A 17,895-nucleotide genomic window follows, 5' to 3' on the forward strand; every position below is an offset into this window, starting at 1 on the left:
ATCATACGTAGACTACATTAAACAAAGTAAATACTTATCATATGCTGTAGTAATTCTATATTTGTTTAGAAATTATGATATACTGTATCTCTAGTAAGCTGGAATATTCCACTTGTAATTTGTACCAATTACGAGAGACGATCTATGATAAGCTGTTGATCTGTCAGATAACAGATGACTGTTAAATGAATTTGACAAATTTTAAACAAATTTCTCTAATCTATACTCATCTTCAATATCGAATAAAAACTAATTTCATTTTAATTTTTTATGCGCTACTTTGAAACAAAAAGATCGCACAAGTGGCGCCATTGTGCGCCGGCCACGTGAACTTTAACCGGTCGGTAAGACAGGAAACTATTGCAAAACGAGCTTTATGGTTTCTGCATTATCGACTTATCTAATGTTCTCAAGGTTATTTATTAAAATTCTTAAAGAATTTATCAAAATATTGTTGAGATAATGAACGAGGAGATATTCTAGTATCTAAGATATCTTAAGGTTAAGAGAGATTTATCGAGACGGTCAAAGAATCTAAAAACATGATTCGCAGATCCTGCTTCCATAGATGGATTCGAAGGATAAAAAAGCACCTGACCAGTCTTTAGTCGAGACTCGTCCATGAACGAGACTCTTGCTCCCTCGAAACCTTTATCTACCTCGAAGGATCACAATGAAAAGCAAGGTGGGAACGACCAAGTACATAGTATCTTTCTGTTTCACATGAAACTGGAATAAGAAAGTGGAAAAAAGTAGTGCAATTGGCTCACTTGTATTTCGAGCAGCAGCTCCGTCTTCTTTCGCCTTATATCTATGAGAATCTTCTGCTGCTCGGGCGTCAATTCTGCACAACAGAAGAGAAAGCACGTTAATAACTTTCTGCGTAGAATGAACGTAATAAAAAATTTCTTTTATCACGGATCACTTACAAACACACCATTTTGTGATCTCACAACGTCTTGACACTCAAAATACAAGTTCTAACTATTTAACGGTAACGATAAGATAATCGAACGTGAACTCGATCGAGATACAAACGGTATCGCTTGGAAGAGCGCATTCGATACAATAGCTCATCCTCGGCACCGGCCAAGCCGAGGAAGAAGCCTCATTAGGAGCAATTTAACGACGGATCTAAAAATAGGTCTTTCAAATTAAGGCTGGGGTCGCGGTAAATGCACTGAATAAACGCAAATAGGATTAGACTTCGAAGGGGGACAAGTGGCAAACAGGCAGGTTTTATTACAAACACCTTGAACCGCTTTCTACAAAACCTTACCCAACACTGAACTTGGTCAAAATAATTGGAATCACTTGTTACGGGTAGATGTTCTTTTCAATATTCTTTTTAGTATTTTTCAATAGTAAAAAATACCTTGATAGTATGCATTTATATCTAAGCACAGTTATAAAAAAATTTCAATCTCTGTCATCTTGTAATAAAACCCCAGCCTTGAACGAGTTAAGGGAATTCCAGAAATTATAACAACGTTGACTCACAACGACCCGATCTGAAACGATGATAACATGCGAACAAGTGTGCCGGTGAATAACGCGACGTTCATGCGGTATAATTACTTGCCCGTTCTTCGAGCCATGCGTAAACATGGAAATGCGAGAACAAGAAGGGAGAGAAATGAAGGAGGAAATGGTGTACGGTGGTTTCATACACCATTCATAATGCGTTCTGCCACCTGTACTACGTCGTGACGGTACCGTATGATCCGTAGCTCGACCTCGACGCGAGGTTATGTAATTCGAACGGGTACGCTAACCTCTTCCTTCTCCCGCGACGAACGGAACGTATCCTCGGATTAGGTTAGGTTACGTGCTCGAGCGGAACAATTAGAAACTGTTGCTTCGTTCGAAGGCACGAGGAACGCGTAACGGGGTCGATAGCCGTGCTCCACAAAGCATTAAGAGCTCGATGTATAGATTTCAATTGTACTATGCTTAATTAAAGATCGGTCACGTTGATTGCCAAGTAAACATCATCACGATTCTCGTTACCGATCTCAACGCACTTGTTTGTCGCTTGTAACTTAAACGACCAGGTACAAAAATAACAGTGCTATCGTATTTCCGAGAGATTGAAACCAACCTGAAGACATAACAGACGATACAGAGTAACCAAGAATGATTCACGAGATATTTTGTTTCTTGATACGCAAATATAAACAGAAAAGATTATTTTTTCCCCAACTACCGTACAGTATCGAAAATAATTATCACAAAATTATTAGGATCTTTGCAAGTCTTTCATTCAACCTCACTCAGATGCTACAGGGAAGCTGAACTTTTGTTGACAGATGGGGGTAAACATCGAAGATCTTTGAGTGTCAAGAGTTACATTACTATTCACAATGGAAATTATGAAATAAAGATCAATGAACAATGAATCGTGTCGGTCCTTTCGGGAGAAAGATTTTCTTTTGTTTACAGCATGTATACAATGGAAAAGGAGAAAGAGCGCGTGCGCCCTGACAGGGAAAACCTAGACCTTAGCCAGGTTGTCGTTTATCCGTACCGAATAGATTAAAAGTTTTTGTGAATTTTCTTACCCGTTGTGCCGAACTGGTCGACCTGGTGAGCACTAGAATTCACTCCCGCACCCCCCAGACCGTCCAGATCCTGCCACATTTCCGAAAACTCGCACTTTCCGAGCACACGCACGCACAAAATCACCCACCTTCACTCAAGCGGCGCCATTTTCACTGTTAACTGACTGGTCCTTGGCTAAAACGACGTAAGCGTCCCTAGCGGCGTTATACGTCAACTACGATTTAATTTTTCATAATAAAACCAAACTTTTCCATTGAAATTGTTACTTACACTACATTATGAAAAAATTATTCTCTCTGAACATGCAGTATTACAAAAAGAACTCTTTAATTCAGTAATGTTAAAAAATATAAAACTTTATCCACATTTGGAACGTACGATGCTTACTGTACCGTCGAATGGTACCATCGTACCTTATGAAAATAATCCAGTTTCTTGTACATGTCTGCGATCGATATTAAAATATTTATGAATATAATGTACTTAGCAATTTGATAGCATTACATTTAATAAATACAATAATGAATTTGAGCGATGATCATGTTCAAACGTACTTCACAGATTTTAATGCATATGTAAGGTGTATCGTGTAACTATTGATCTTGCAAAACATTGCTTATAATTGCGCTCAGATTGACGTAATATTGTGTTTTTCAAGGTTGCGAAAGATAATCGTCAATGTTTTGTTTCATGTGTAGTATAATTATGCTATTCAACTATACAATATTGAGCGTGATCATCGTTTGAAAGGATTTTATGTAACAATTAAATAAACATTCTGACATAAATGTCAGACGAAACTTTATTTAGATTCTATATTCAGAAGTATTTTTCAATTCGTTCCCAAGCAAATAAAAATCACAAAGAAAAGGAAAAATTTATGCTATTTCTTCTGTTTGCAAATGACCAATTCAATGTCTAAATACATAATAAAAGTTCATCGCGCGATATTTAGCATGAATGGCGCATGCGTTCAACCACTGTTCGACCGCGCATTCACGGCGACGCATGCTCGAATAGAAGCATACTGTAAGGTTTATCGGCAAAATATTCTCAAACGATGAATAATGTACATTTTCTTACTATGAAACGCTAAGCTGTGAATGCATGTAGTCACTATTCCGGACGGAGATAGTTATCTGTGATATCGTATTTCGCACGTTTTATTGACGCATAGGTAGCAGCCGTCAACACCGATCGTTACTCACTCGTCCATTTAGAACAGTAGAAGGCAGAAACCCTTGGACGCATCATCGTTCGACCACTTGTTTCAATGTGCAACCAGTTTATTCCGGACTAATGGTGAAAGGGATGTAATCGTTAACAAAAGTGTCGTTATAGGAACTTGTAGACAATAAGTATTGAAGAAAGGTGTACCGCAAAAAATGCGACCAGTTCGGGCCGGTAGTGTTTGTGAAGAAAAGAAATATTGTTTTTCGCGTGTACTTACGATGCTATGTTGCGTGCGGTCTTACTCACCCAAAACAGAATCGCCCTTCAGTTTATAGACTCTGTAAGACAGATAGTGGCCAAAAGGGAGCACCATCTTGCTAACCACCCTTTGAACATTGTTAACATTGTACTTTGTGCGATACAAAGTGCAGGTACGCGTATTTTTATTTACTTCTAGCCATTCTGATTTTATGTATGGAGATAAACCAACGTGCCTGGTAGTAGTCATAGTAGCGTAACTGTTTACCGAGGCTTAAAATTTAATTAAGGTGAATCATCTTTTTTGTCCGTATACCTTTTATTTTGATTTCAAGCTGTTGCTATTTAACAGACTTATTTAATTGAAAATTTAGATTATCAATTTTGAGTATTCTTTGCAAACCGATCACAGTGGTCACTGTGAATGTATATAGAATAAAATCAGTGATCGCTGGTGTTCCTGAGGAATGGTCACAGACACCGATACCCATGTTAAGAAATCGCTATCGCGCGAGCTTTGAATTCGTGTTCCGTAAATTAAAACTCGGGTTGTTTTGTTTTGTTTTGTTTTAATTAACTTTCAAACCACGATTTCGCTCCAGTATGTCAGCCACGAAACGGATGGCGGCCTAGTTATTCTATTAAACGAATAAGCAGTCAAATGCGGGTCTCATAGCGACCAGATTAATACTGCTACTAACCCGTCCAAGCTTAAAAACTAAGCAGCGAGATATTTTTACATACGCCCCGAAAACTAAGGCCGACCGTCGCGTCGGGTATACAGTATATAGGAAACAGTTGTTCAAAATGTAGAGCATTACAATGTATTTCAGAAGCATCAAAATCGGAGAGGAGTAAATTCTCTTCAAGTTCGTCTGTACGTATGTATATTCGAATTGTTTACATTCTTAAATCGTTATCATTTTTATTTGCAGAACTCTCAGAAAATGCTGGCAAGGGGATATCCGTGTTTTAAATATCCGCAGAACCGATGAAACAGTAATAACTATCATTTGCTCGATCGTATCGTGGGTACACAGAGAAAATGAAAAAAAGATTGTTTTTGTGCTTCGTCTGCGCCGTTATACTTTTTATTCTTATGATCTCCACCGATAATGATTTTATTCAACACGTATCGCCGTTTTATCCCAGTAGTTCCAATGATATCACGTGTTACGAAGGGGCTAATTCAGCGGATAACATTCCAGATTTTAATCCAAAATCAGGTGAGAACCCATCGATTCATTAAATTTTCGTAATATCGTTATCCACAACAAAATCTTTCCTTTGTTAAAAAGTTTTCTCTGATATCTTGTCCGTATCAAAGAATAAACCATTCTTTCATCATAAACTGTAGTTCTTAGATTATAGAAGAAAATATTGCAAATTCTTTTCTTTGTGAAGAGTAACTTATCTTTTCCTCCAGACAAGTTGTAATACTTTTAGTCAACCTTCCGGTTCTTTATCTTTTATCAACATTGCGTAGAATCGTTCTTCAACCAACAACGTTTCCTCTAACGCTGCGTTTATGCTAAACAGAAAAATTCAGCTGTGTCTCGATGTATTTTTTATTCTATGCTAGTACCGAAGGGCTCGACGAAGGATCGAAACATCTTCTTCCACGAGACATCCTGCTTCGACGATGGTGGTCTGCTTTTGAACGCTCGCCAAGCGTGTGCCGTAGAATCTGCGGCTAAAATGAATCCAAAGACGAAGGTGTATCTTCTGTTCGTGTCCCCCGCGAAAATCAGCAACCAGTCGAAGGAAATGTTCAATCAGTTACGAACTTATCCGAACATTCATTTGGGACACATTTATCCGGAGGAATACGTGAAGGGTACACCTTTGGATGTATGGTACAAAAGCGGCGTACTGAAAAAGAGTCGATGGCCAAGGAGTCACATGTCGGACATTCTTCGATACTTGACCCTATGGAAATACGGAGGAATATATTTAGATCTGGACGTAGTTGTCACTGCGTAAGCATCTTATTCTACTGAATTCTACTTATTCAAATAGAAATAAATTATACGAATTATACGAATTTTCTCGGTAGATCCCTCGAAAATTTAACAAATTTTGCTGGTGCCGAAGACTCGGACGATGTTGCTGCTGGAGCGATAGGCATCGACGCTACAACGTTGGGTCGTCGAGTGGCCGATGCCTGCATTCGTGACTTAATGAAGAACTTCCGTGGCAATCTTTGGGGTAACAACGGCCCTGGTGTTATCACCAGAACTCTGCAAAGAATCTGTTCTGCGAAATATGTGAGCATAACATTAGATTAATCACATATACTTTCAGCAAAACTTTAATCATTCCTCCATATTATATAGAATCGTACGAATTTAATACGTGAAATAGATTAGGTTCGTAAGAGATACCATTTCAGATTTTTCTCGCTTAAGAAAATTGCTCGTGCTGTTTTATTTTCTTGCGAGGCCCTGAAACGCTTAACAAATTACAGAGCAACATTTATTATCTATTATTATCGTGACCATTCTGAAGATTATACAATGAGTGGGAAACACTCATCATGAAGATTATACAATGGCACACTGTACACATAGAATGTCTATCATTTTTTGAATCACCAACCTTTAATCGAACAGTACACTCAACGAAACACGCGAAGAAATTTTAATTCGATATGTTTATACTTTCTTTAGGTTCGGGATATGACTCCTGCCCGATGCGCTGGTTTCAAAGTTTTCCCGCCGTCAACTTTTTACCCGATTCACTACAAGAACTGGAAAATGTATTTCGAGACGAAGAATAAGAATGCTACGATGAAAATGATCGAAAAAGCCATGGCTATACACGTTTGGAACAAACTGAGTAACGCGCGAGAGGTACGCGTGGACAGTGACGTTCCTTATGCGATCATTGCGCGAAAGCATTGCCCAAAGATCTTCAATAACTGTGGAAAAATATTTTAACATCTTGCTTGCCACAGAAATTATCGTGCGAATGAAGAAAACAGTGAGGGAGAAAAGAAAATTCTAAATACCAATGAAATTACACTAGTGTTTCATGAGAGCGAAGATTAAAAAATAAATTAATTTTTGTCATCTTTAGCACTCTATGTAGCCATGTGCCTATATATTATAGAAACGAAACAGTAGAATAGGCACGCCTATTTCTACTGTGGAAATTAAATTATTAATTGATCATTTGAAGACAGCATGATATTTATGTGAGATTGTAGCTCGTACTATTTTCTATGACGCACTGGATGATAACATTTTTTTTTACAACAAACTCTGTTCTATGTACATACTCTAAAAATATCATAAGTGAATTTATGTTAATATTCGTACGTTAAATGATTATAGTATATCCTCGTTTATGCAGTAACGTATACTTAATGTTTTTTGAACGTATCTTTAAAAATAAGTGAGCAAAAATAACATGAATATACAGGGGTTGTACGAATCTTAAAATAGACTTGTATGTATAAGTTTTAACATAGTCTCAAACCGAATTTTACGTGATTCTTCTTTAAGTTGTTTAGTAGTCTGATCTCCAAAACTGACTTGTCCACCCCTTGTATATCGTTAAATCTGAATTAACATTTCGAATGATAGAAAATTTCTTAAAGGACATACGATTATGACAATATCAAAGACCAAGTTTGTTAACCAAAAGAAAATATACAAACTATTAGCAACATATACGTTATATAATATAACAAAAATATAAATAGAAGGAATTACGTGTTGTAAATTACTCAAAGTTATTACTAAAGTATTTGTAATTAGTTCAAGAAAGTTCATTAGAACATGAACTTTAAAATTAATTGCAGAAAGCACAAACAATCATCGTGAAAGAGAATTTATATACAAATTAATTAAAGAGATTTCTGTTCGATTATTGTAAGTGTTTCTTATGAAAGAAACTTGAAATATTTATAACAAGTTATAGTACTGACGAAAATGTACCTGATCCAACATTTTTCTGAAATTAAGTTTGAGAAGAAAGGAATCTATTGACACATAGCTCAATTGATTATAGTAGCTGTTTAATAAGCATGCAAATTGTGATTCAAATCGTGAATGCACAATTAAATAGATTTCTATTCTGCTTATATTAAAAATCTTAGTTAAATTATAAAATTTATGCGAATCTACTCGATTAAAATTCACATTCCAACGCGATAATCAAAACTGAAAGTAATAAAACTAAAATTTATTTTAACGCTAATATAATACATATGTATTGTATTATACCATAATTTGGATAAAATAATCGAAGAAAAAAGAGTGTTCATATTGTACTTAATATTTGATGTCGATTGTTTAGTAAATTTGAAGGCAGTTTTCAATGAAAGTGCCTATTAAGATGAAATGAAAAGTGTTAGGAGAAGGCTAAACTTAATTTCTAAATAAAAAAAAAACAAATATGTATAACATAGAAAAGTTTAAAAGAAACAAGCTATTTTTTCAAAGAAGCACACAATGGAAATATGTAAGATTTAGTTATTATATTTTAAATGATAAGGTGTTCATGTTCCTAGTTTATCAAACACTATTGTACAACTGCAAGTCTTATATACTGTTTTTGGATGCTTTATGTTTTTTCTATATAAACGGAAGATTTCTCTAAGATTGAATATCATTATTTATCCAGTCCAGTTTTACCTTTCATTTTATTTTATTTTTATTTAAACAGATTTAATGATTTGTGATCATACTTCACCCTACATACGTATAGATTTTCAACTATCTTTCAATATCTAAATAGTTTTGAATAAAAGGTCAAAGTACAGATAATACCACAACCGACTGTCGGCTGTGATAATACCTATCTTATGGTGATGCGAGCGTCGAAAACTTTACCGACAGTTTCTAGAAAAATCCCTAGACGCGAGCACCGACGAGATACAGTATCTCGTCGGTGACCTTATCGTTTTGTTTTAGGTAATGTCGGTATTGCAGATCGTAAAACACGAACTCTCATAAGGTAAACCATAAACAGTTATTCATTGTCGATAAACAAGGCTATTTACATTCAACCAACATTGAGGCTGTCTAAAGTTTCATAGTTTGTGCCTTAATGTCGCTCCGAAATTGTCCAAAAATCGTAAAGAATGTACGAATTATGTCCAGCAAAAGAACGCGGTGGTGTTAAAACATTGTTTTTTAAATAAAACGTTCTTAAAAGTGGAAAACTCGTAATACGTATTAGGTACGTTCATTATTCTTTTTCTCAAATTAATCCTTACAAATAGCGTGCATCATTTCTTCGTGCACGAAACTGTATTCTATAGTAACTTAACCTATTTGTTATATTCTGCAGAGAATTCCACGAAATCATAAAAAGAATGGCAGTTGGTTCGACAAAAGTTGTACAGGTGACGAATATCGCACCTCAAGCAACTAAAGACCAAATGCAAACACTGTTTGGGTACCTTGGAAAAATCGAGGATATCAGATTGTATCCTACTATACGCGACGTAGCGGTACCTGTTCAATCTCGTATTTGCTACATCAAATTTCACGACCAAGGATGCGTTTCAGTTGCTCAACATATGACAAATACTGTTTTTATTGATCGTGCATTAATTGTAATTCCCTATCAAAATGGAGACATTCCAGACGAACAAAGAGCTCTTGAACTAACAAATAATGGCACAGTTGTACCAGGTAGATAATGATGTAGTATAATTTTTCATTAGATCATGCTTTTATAAAATTCAGTCACGTTTATGATTAAATAAGTTGCTTTCTTTTCAGGTCTTTATCCTTCCGAACCTAAACTTCCACCTAATGTTGTAAATGCCATAGAAGGCATTCCTCCAAATCATGTTATTACCACTATGGATCCAAAATTAGAGGCAAATGGTTTACCACCTTATCCACATTTACCTGGCCATTTGGACAGTAGAAGAATTGAGGAGATTAGAAGAACTCTTGTTCTTGCTAATTTAGATCCTTCAGTAACTACAGATCATCTATTAGACTTTTTCAGTACTAACAATGTTGAAGTTAAATATTTACGTATGTGTACCAGAGATTCAGATACGGAACATTATGCGTTGGTCGAACTTTCTGAACAAGCAGCCGTAGTTTCTGCATTGTTATTAAATGGAAAAGTGCTTATGGATAGACCGATTAAAATTTACCATTCGACGCAAGCAATAGCAAAACCAGAAGCAAAAAGTAATGAGGCAGCACAAAAAGAAATAGAAGAAGCCATGTCCCGAGTAAAAGAAGCCCACAATTTAATTTCAGCTGCAATAGATCCGATGATTGGAATGTTATCAAAGGACAAACGAAGCCGTAGCGGTTCTCGTAGTCGAAAGTCTAGGTCTAGATCAAGAGGACGCAGTAGACGATCCAGATCGCGTAAAAGATCACGGTCTCGGCACAGACGTTCACGTTCGCGTCATCGACGTAGATCGAGATCTCGATCGAAACGTTCTCGTTCCAAAGAACGCAGACGAAAATCTCCGTCGCGAAGAAGAAGCAGTTCTCGTGGCCGACATCGTTCTCGTTCACGATCTCGACGTTCCCGATCTCGTAGATCTAGGTCGAGATCGAAAGATCGTAAGAAAAGGTCGTCACCTCGTCGAAGAAGTCGCTCGCGTTCTCGAAGTAAACGTTCGAAATCAAAATCTAGACGGTCTAGATCCAAGTCCAAATCCAGATCCTCGAAATCAAAATATTCAGAGAAATCAAGAGATAAAGATAAAGACAAAGAAAGAAGAAGCAAGGATAAATCTGATAATGGTAAAAAAAATGATAATGATAAGGCTGATAAGGAAAAGAGTGAAAAAAAGTCTAGTAAAGAAAAGAAATCAGAAAAGGAATCGAAATCCGAAGAGAAAAATAGAAATACATCTGAAAATAGCGATACAAAAGATAAAACAGAGTCTGAGAATTAAACCTTGACAAATTACGGTCTATAAAGGTTCATTTACATCGCTCGATTATTTTGTTAATTTAATGTTACAATATACCATAATGTATTGATCAATAAAAAATAGAAAAATATAAAAACATAGAATATACAGATTCTTTTAACTTGTGCATGTATAAAAAATGCTTTAAAATATATTGGTATAATTGTAATAACATAAGCATTCAAATTTCTCTCAAGAATCCATTTATATTCACATTGAAATTTCATTTCTACTGTCAGAGAAACTGACATTTATGTGAACTTGTTCTAGCAATAGATTCATAGTAAATATATACAAATATTAAAGTTATATATTTTCATTTTTATAAAATATCTTATTATCGCTTTGTCCTTATTATATCTAATTAATTTATAACTTTTTGTAACTGTGTAGTACAAAAAATGTACATACATACAAAAGAATTGTACTAAATCGTATATAAATAATATGAAACGATTGAAGAGTTTAATAATTTTTCCTTTAGAATCATAATTTTAAAAAATACTTTGCTCAAACTTACATTCAATGAAAAGTAGGGTTTCGTTCTACTTTTTTGAACCAATCCATTTCGCACAGGCCCTTCTTTATACTCGTTCGAAATTCTTTCCTTTGGATGTATGTTACACGTTCAACAATAAATAAGTAGTAATAAATTTCATTATGTCTAGTTATTCAATGTTAAACTACGCGCCATCTACGTGGTGATGGCAGCACTGACAAGCAGTTGGATGACTAACAATTGTAATATCCTTTCGATAAACTTTCGTGTTCTTTGATTGAAAGCAATAGTATGTAGATCATGATATTGTAATCTTTACGGTATCTTAAGTGACAGAGGAATGATTTTACTTATATTGTTCAATTGCAACTCAAAGAAGTGCTAACATTTCATTAGTTTCATATAAAATTGAAACACAGAGTTTGAAGTTTCCATGAATTATATATAGAAGTTAACACAGAGGATATAATTGATTTGCATTGTATTTATAAAAAATTTCAACGCATCTAGTATTTGATATAAGAATATTTGCGTATTGAAAAGAAAGGTCATTCTATTTATTAAAGTAAATGGTGAAGATGACACCTCCAAATGAAACAAAGATCAGGCAAAGTTTATCAAAGGCATGTAGTATATTTTTCTAAACATGTACTAACAATTTTATTGACATTATCTTTAACAACATTCGAAATATAAAATGTAATATATTTTATAGTATCAGAATCCAGATATTACTAAGCAACATGTCATGAGCGTTTTGAATCTTTACAATGGTTTACAATATGAAGTAGAACCATTTGGTAAGATACTTTAACTTATATCTGTTTTATTCCAAAGCAATTTAAAAAACTGGTATTTAATGAGAATTAAAAACTTAATTGATACACATGTATTTATTTTAATTATACTTTGTTCCATGCTAGTATTTAATGATGGATCACGTAAAGAATTATTTAATTTACAAGGAACAATACCTGTTTCTTATGAAGGTAGTATAATCTATTATTTTAATGAAAAATAAATTATTGAAATTCTATAGATGAATTAAAATTAATATGGTATCTTTAGGTAATTGTTATAACATTCCTATATGTATTTGGTTGATGGATACACATCCAAATAATGCACCTATGTGTTATGTTAAACCTACTGCTGACATGTATATTAAAGTCAGCATGTTTGTTGATCACAATGGAAAGATCTATTTACCGTATCTTCATGATTGGTTGCCAGTGAGTCATTCATTATTAATATATACTTACAATTTATTTGTTAATATACACTTATAACGACAATTGTATATCACCTATATGTATGTTTTATTTAGCATTCATCAGATTTACTTAGTCTAATTCAAATAATGATTGTAACTTTTGGAGAACAACCACCTGTTTATGCTAAACCTAGGAAAAATACCAGATCGAGTCCTTTTTCTGTACAGGGTAAGATGAAATAAGATATAAGTATTGTTATGATAAATTTTAATGCTAAAAGATTAAAAGTTATATAGGTTTTGATCCTACAACTGGCAGTAGAGCACATATGCCAGGTTCTCCTCTCCCACCATATCCACAAAATCCACCATATCCAGATGGAAGTAATGTATATCCTCCATATATGCATCCAGCATCTTCTGGATTTCCATATCCAGGTTCATATGGTTCTTATGCAGGAAATGCATCAAATTTTCCATCACAAGGATATACTGGTTCTTTTCCTTACCCACCATCAACACAACCGGTAAGTTATAATTTTTTAGTAAATAGATATCTATGTTAGATTATTTAATTTGAATATCAATTACGTGTTGCGATTTATAAGTCTCCAACTGTGCCTGGTACTACTGGTGGATCGGGTACAATCACGGAAGAACATATCCGAGCATCTTTATTATCGGCTGTAGAAGACAAATTAAGACGAAGACTTAAAGAACAATTTTCACAATTGTTAGCTGAGCTAGAAACATTACGACGGACGCAACAAGAGCTTACTAGTGGGTCCGCCCATCTTACCGAGTTATTTGACAGGCTAAAGAAAGAAAAATTTGAACTCGAAAAAAATATAAACATACTCCAAGATAAAGAAGCTGAATTAGAAAAAGAAATTGCAAAACTTTCTGACAATCAGTCGATAGATGTTGATGAAGCTGTTACAACGATTGCTCCACTTTACAAGCAGTAAGTATTCAAAAAATTATTTATTTTTCAAGTTTCTTTAATAAAATTATCGTCTGCTTTTTCGTAGAATGTTAAACGCATTTGCAGAAGAAGCTGCTACAGAAGATGCTATATATTATCTTGGTGAAGGTTTACGGTGTGGTATCATAGATTTAGATGCATTTTTAAAGCAAGTACGGCAACTTTCGCGTAGACAATTCATGCTCAGAGCGTTGATGCAACGCTGTCGTCAAAAAGCGGGATTAGCTGGTTAAATGCTATATTTGAATTTTATAAAGTTGCGTCATTCAATATTTTATTTTATTACAAATAGTGTATTAAAAACAAAGTGTATAAATCCCACGGTAAATAGAGGGATAAAAATACGTTATAAATGCAAGGCATCGTCTTCACGGATCCAGAGAGTATTTCTGATGGGTCGATTACTATATATGTATACAACAATATAATTTTTGTTTCATGTTGTACACATTTTGTTCGTTAGAAAAGATTTGAATGTGAAACTTTTATATACAAAGTGAACAAGAAACAATTATATATATATATATATATATGCAATTATATTAAGAATAAATATCTTTGTTTTACAAAATTATATTTCTAAGCATATTTAATAATCTGTAAAAAACGGAATGTGATTTTTGATTCTTTTTATATTACAAATCACTTATGTACCTCAAACAGCAATTCTAGATATTACAAAATTTGAATGCTTACTATGTGATAAATGTATAAATTAACCATATTGCATGATTTAGTAAAAATACATTGATTTTATTCTTGTGACTTGTAATTATTATACAATTATTTAAATGCTATTACATATATATAGACTTAAAAGTTTGTTTTTATTGAAAAGATTAACCTGGAACAAAGAACAGATTTATGTACACATTTGAAGATGAATAGGATTTAATGATTTGAAATTTTTGTTTAATGATGTACCTATACATAAATGCCGACCCAAAGAAGTAGAAACAACACACCAAAACCAGAAAATATTGCTGCTACTAAAGAAATTAACAACTCTTTAAACATGTCCCTTGTAAATTTTGTACTAGTAACTTCGTATACAAAGAACCATGCTGTAAAGAATATTCCAATTCCTAGTAATACCACTGCTAATAATGGAAAAATTGCAGGGTTTATGGGAGAGACATATCTTGTCATCGATTCGATTTCCACCTAAATTGGAAAAAAAATAAATAAATGTTGATTTTTTAAGATATTTATCATAATAAGTATACATATGCATCCTACTAACAATGCTAAACAAAACAAAACTTGATACTTTTTTATATACAATGAAATATAAATAAGCTTAAAAGATTCTAAAATTTAGTAGTGTTATTCAAACGTTATGTATACTTAAACAATTAGGTTTACATGTAATATTCAATATATATATATTTAATTTTAACAGATTTATCAGACATGCAAATTTTCAGTGAAGGAGCACCGGAATAGTTCAACAAAATTATACTTTCATTGCAACATAAAATATTGTATTAAATATAGTGAAATGATCACTAACAACATTATCAAGATTAATCATCGTATTAAATTAAAAGTTGCACTCACCATTGTATTAAATAAAATATTTTGACGTGGCCTGTTTGATAGACACGTAAAAATTACACGCGATTGGAAGTTGTGCTTGATTGTTGCAAACTTCAGAATAATACACAAATAATAGCTGCCAATAGTTAACACACAAATTACTGACATTTTTAAAATAAACAACACATTTATTACTAACTTGCAATAATTGAAATGAACAAATAATTATGATTCAATTTCTATATGCTTATTAATTTGTAATTTAGGAATGTTATAAAAAACAATAACTGGAAATATAATTTGAAATAAATTTCAAACGGTTATCGAACATATCAATATGAAATATTAGAATACTAATTTTCATTATTACTGTCTTTTTATTAGGTAGGACAGTGATCATAATTATAATTAATGGTTTTTACCTATGGATAATTACACAACTTGTACATACATACATATATATGTATATGAGTCTGAATACATCATATATTTAATATAACCTTAAGAATGTAATTTTAACAAAATATTTCTGTTAAAAGTATATCTTATTTATCGAAGGTAAGTCCATTTTCCAAAAATAATACGTAGTTTCTTTGAATATATTTATAGGAGATGCGTATTAAAAATTATACTTATTTTAGAAACATCGAAAATGTATTCAATATATTACATATTCTAAAGACTTAAAAACTATCCATTAAATATCAAATACAAAGCTTAATTGCAATTTATTCAAAATCGATAGTACGATTGTCACTATGATATGATTCATAATGCATAACATAGTATAATATTGCCACTCTTCATTTTGTTTGACAACTATTTTTTGTATGTATTTACTATAGTTTTTGTTGTATTGTACTCACGTAAATAAATACAGTAACACAAGTTTTTAATGTTGTAATAAGTTAACATTTTCTTAAAGTTATATAGATATTGTTTTATATGCTCTGTTATAAATTTGTTATAAAATTTCAATTGTTTGCAGATAAACATGGCCCAGAATTCATTGTCAGAGCATTATTCTTTAAGATGGAACAAATTTTGTAACACCATAACATCTGGCTTTTTAAATCATCTTACTGAAAATGATCTAGTTGATGTCACACTTGCTGTGGAGGGTCAACTGTTACAAGCCCATAAATTGGTTCTCTCAGTTTGCAGTCCATATTTTAAAAACATTTTTAAGGTATCAAAATTATCATCATACAAATTACATGTATTCATAAGTTGTCATTGCTTAGAAAAGAATGTCTTAGAATTATTTTATAGGAAAATCCCTGTCAACATCCAGTAATTATTCTAAAAGATATGAAATATACTGAAATTGAATCATTGTTGAAATTTATGTATCAAGGTGAAATGAATGTTAAGCAGGAAGATTTATCTACCTTGTTGAAAGTAGCAGAAACATTACAAATAAAAGGACTCACACCAGAAGATACAAATAGCACAGAATCATTTTCTAATTGTGATGGTCAATTAAATGTTGATTCTGATACGCAAAATATTGCTCAGTCACATTTGAATATAATAAACAAAAATTCCAATAATGTAGAAATGATAAATAAGAGGAAAAAGTCTTGTGATGTAACAAAAAAAGGCATTAAGAAAAGAAAACAAGATACAGATACAGATGATACTGATGATTTATCAGATGAAAATGTGGATAATGATAATCAAGAAGTTCAGCATTTAATGAGTAATGATATGAATGAGTTTACAGATGAAGATGAAGATACTAATGTTCCTAGTATAAAAGACAATGATAGTGATGAAAAAGATGATTCAGCAGATCTAATTAATGCTCAGAGTTCAAGGGAAAATACAACACAGCAAGGTAAAACATTTACTCTATAAAATTTTATTATATTACATACAGTATATGAGTATTTTTACACTGCAATAATATTGTAACATTATAGATGTTGAACCAGTAATTTATAGACTTTCTGCACGAGGTCGGCCGCAATTAGTATATGAAGGCTATGTTTATAATTTAACATCTCGTTCTGAAGGCTTAAATAGATCTCACTATAGATGTGCAGAGCAACATCGCGGATGTAAAGGTAAATGCGCAGTCATTGCCGAAAGGTTTATGCCTACAGGTGTACATGATCATAATCATCCACCTGGTTATCAATCGGAACGTGATTACAGAAAGAAAAAGGTTTAGACATCGGTTTAGATCACCTCTTAAATTATAAATTATGGACAATATTTTATTATATTATAGTTTCATTTCAAAAATTTTAGTAGTGAAAATACTTGGAATATCATTATTATGGTATATCATAAACAACACGCAGTATTTTTAAAGTGAAAAAAATTTTAGCTTGCTATGTAATTTTTCAGTTAATATAAAAATTAACTACAGCATAATAAGCAGTTGCTGAAAACAGATGATGTGCATTACAAGAGATCCATAGTTGTGATTACAAACAATAATTGTATTTTAATTAACTGTGATGAGCTTTGAGATTGATAAAAAAAAAATTAGAAAAAAGTGATGAGCACATTCCATTTAGTATTATCTTTAAAGTAAAGCCAAATAAAAGTATTTAATTTCTGTTATTTGTTTGCGTATCTAATAATGGATGTATTATGAATATAATTCCTTTCTATAAATGCACATAGGTGTACAGATGTAAACATATATGTATGTACATATGTACATATAAATATTTTACCTACATACATTTAAGTTTTTGTAAAAATAACTTCGATGTAAATTATTAAAAAAAAAGATGATATTTTATTCG

At 32.8% G+C, this 17,895-nt stretch overlaps 6 protein-coding genes across 16 annotated transcripts in view; 4 read left to right on the plus strand and 2 right to left on the minus strand.

Annotated features, from left to right (window-relative positions):
• Window positions 1-2,731, minus strand: part of LOC114871040 (cytohesin-1) — a 29,747-nt gene extending 27,016 nt beyond the window's left edge. Inside the window, exons 1-2 of one of the 2 annotated variants that reach the window (XM_029176424.2) lie at window positions 2,562-2,731; window positions 771-844 (exon numbers count right to left, since the gene is read on the minus strand). In XM_029176424.2, coding sequence (XP_029032257.1) covers window positions 771-844; window positions 2,562-2,640 — 153 coding nt within the window. In that variant the 5' untranslated portion in view covers window positions 2,641-2,731. Of the gene's footprint in view, window positions 1-770; window positions 845-929; window positions 1,094-2,561 lie in introns of those variants that run through there. The other variant, XM_046285768.1, reaches the window with a different exon arrangement.
• A 788-nt stretch (window positions 2,732-3,519) lies between these two features.
• LOC114871060 (lactosylceramide 4-alpha-galactosyltransferase-like) lies at window positions 3,520-8,598 on the plus strand. Of its 7 annotated transcripts, none has more exons than XM_029176484.2 (6): window positions 3,520-4,283; window positions 4,827-4,874; window positions 4,929-5,219; window positions 5,576-5,972; window positions 6,050-6,260; window positions 6,663-8,598. In XM_029176484.2, exons 3-6 carry the CDS (start codon window positions 5,039-5,041, stop codon window positions 6,930-6,932), a joined length of 1,059 nt encoding a protein of 352 aa, XP_029032317.1. In that variant the 5' UTR covers window positions 3,520-4,283; window positions 4,827-4,874; window positions 4,929-5,038; the 3' UTR covers window positions 6,933-8,598. The 7 variants fall into 7 exon arrangements, with proteins under 7 accessions (XP_029032317.1, XP_029032315.1, XP_029032319.1 ...); XM_029176482.2 differs by having other exon boundaries at window positions 4,827-4,870; XM_029176486.2 differs by having other exon boundaries at window positions 3,520-4,166.
• A 427-nt stretch (window positions 8,599-9,025) lies between these two features.
• On the plus strand, window positions 9,026-11,071 carry LOC114870998 (probable splicing factor, arginine/serine-rich 7). 2 transcript variants are annotated; one of them, XM_029176347.2, is made up of 3 exons: window positions 9,026-9,180; window positions 9,292-9,638; window positions 9,714-11,071. In XM_029176347.2, the coding sequence occupies exons 2-3, from the start codon at window positions 9,317-9,319 to the stop codon at window positions 10,877-10,879; spliced, it is 1,488 nt and encodes a 495-aa protein (XP_029032180.1). In that variant the 5' UTR covers window positions 9,026-9,180; window positions 9,292-9,316; the 3' UTR covers window positions 10,880-11,071. The 2 variants fall into 2 exon arrangements, with proteins under 2 accessions (XP_029032180.1, XP_029032181.1); XM_029176348.2 differs by having other exon boundaries at window positions 9,027-9,180; window positions 9,729-11,071.
• A 540-nt stretch (window positions 11,072-11,611) lies between these two features.
• LOC114871075 (tumor susceptibility gene 101 protein) lies at window positions 11,612-14,168 on the plus strand. Its single transcript, XM_029176512.2, has 8 exons — window positions 11,612-12,019; window positions 12,112-12,196; window positions 12,320-12,385; window positions 12,465-12,628; window positions 12,724-12,838; window positions 12,907-13,136; window positions 13,218-13,573; window positions 13,641-14,168. The coding sequence occupies exons 1-8, from the start codon at window positions 11,966-11,968 to the stop codon at window positions 13,825-13,827; spliced, it is 1,257 nt and encodes a 418-aa protein (XP_029032345.1). The 5' UTR covers window positions 11,612-11,965; the 3' UTR covers window positions 13,828-14,168.
• Window positions 14,169-14,326: 158 nt separating this feature from the next.
• Window positions 14,327-15,377, minus strand: LOC114871076 (transmembrane protein 258). The gene is made up of 3 exons (XM_029176513.2): window positions 15,155-15,377; window positions 14,519-14,758; window positions 14,327-14,438 (listed from the first exon to the last, which is right to left on the minus strand). Exons 1-2 carry the CDS (start codon window positions 15,299-15,301, stop codon window positions 14,519-14,521), a joined length of 387 nt encoding a protein of 128 aa, XP_029032346.1. The 5' UTR covers window positions 15,302-15,377; the 3' UTR covers window positions 14,327-14,438.
• A 79-nt stretch (window positions 15,378-15,456) lies between these two features.
• Window positions 15,457-17,859, plus strand: LOC114870999 (protein abrupt-like). 3 transcript variants are annotated; one of them, XM_029176349.2, is made up of 4 exons: window positions 15,457-15,691; window positions 16,122-16,322; window positions 16,406-16,973; window positions 17,059-17,859. In XM_029176349.2, exons 2-4 carry the CDS (start codon window positions 16,128-16,130, stop codon window positions 17,307-17,309), a joined length of 1,014 nt encoding a protein of 337 aa, XP_029032182.1. In that variant the 5' UTR covers window positions 15,457-15,691; window positions 16,122-16,127; the 3' UTR covers window positions 17,310-17,859. The 3 variants fall into 3 exon arrangements, with proteins under 3 accessions (XP_029032182.1, XP_029032184.1, XP_046141739.1); XM_029176351.2 differs by lacking the exon at window positions 15,457-15,691 and adding an exon at window positions 15,766-15,961; XM_046285783.1 differs by lacking the exon at window positions 15,457-15,691 and adding an exon at window positions 16,011-16,033.
• Window positions 17,860-17,895: the final 36 nt, after the last annotated feature.

Source organism: Osmia bicornis, chromosome 5 (genome assembly GCF_907164935.1).
Source record: "Osmia bicornis bicornis chromosome 5, iOsmBic2.1, whole genome shotgun sequence".
NCBI lineage: Eukaryota > Metazoa > Arthropoda > Insecta > Hymenoptera > Megachilidae > Osmia > Osmia bicornis.

Coding starts and splice junctions, on each gene's coding strand:
- LOC114871076 (XM_029176513.2), bottom strand. CDS start 15,301: ATGTCAGTAATTTGTGTGTTAACTATTGGCAGCTATTATTTGTGTATT. Junction 14,759..15,154: donor ATATTTTATTTAATACAATG/GTGAGTGCAACT, acceptor TTTCCAATTTAG/GTGGAAATCGAATCGATGAC.
- LOC114871075 (XM_029176512.2), top strand. CDS start 11,966: ATGGTGAAGATGACACCTCCAAATGAAACAAAGATCAGGCAAAGTTTA. Junction 12,386..12,464: donor AATACCTGTTTCTTATGAAG/GTAGTATAATCT, acceptor TGGTATCTTTAG/GTAATTGTTATAACATTCCT. Junction 13,574..13,640: donor ATTGCTCCACTTTACAAGCA/GTAAGTATTCAA, acceptor GCTTTTTCGTAG/AATGTTAAACGCATTTGCAG.
- LOC114871060 (XM_029176484.2), top strand. CDS start 5,039: ATGAAAAAAAGATTGTTTTTGTGCTTCGTCTGCGCCGTTATACTTTTT. Junction 5,973..6,049: donor CTGGACGTAGTTGTCACTGC/GTAAGCATCTTA, acceptor TTTTCTCGGTAG/ATCCCTCGAAAATTTAACAA. Junction 6,261..6,662: donor GAATCTGTTCTGCGAAATAT/GTGAGCATAACA, acceptor TACTTTCTTTAG/GTTCGGGATATGACTCCTGC.
- LOC114870998 (XM_029176347.2), top strand. CDS start 9,317: ATGGCAGTTGGTTCGACAAAAGTTGTACAGGTGACGAATATCGCACCT. Junction 9,639..9,713: donor TAATGGCACAGTTGTACCAG/GTAGATAATGAT, acceptor TGATTAAATAAG/TTGCTTTCTTTTCAGGTCTT.
- LOC114870999 (XM_029176349.2), top strand. CDS start 16,128: ATGGCCCAGAATTCATTGTCAGAGCATTATTCTTTAAGATGGAACAAA. Junction 16,323..16,405: donor ATTTTAAAAACATTTTTAAG/GTATCAAAATTA, acceptor ATTATTTTATAG/GAAAATCCCTGTCAACATCC. Junction 16,974..17,058: donor GGAAAATACAACACAGCAAG/GTAAAACATTTA, acceptor GTAACATTATAG/ATGTTGAACCAGTAATTTAT.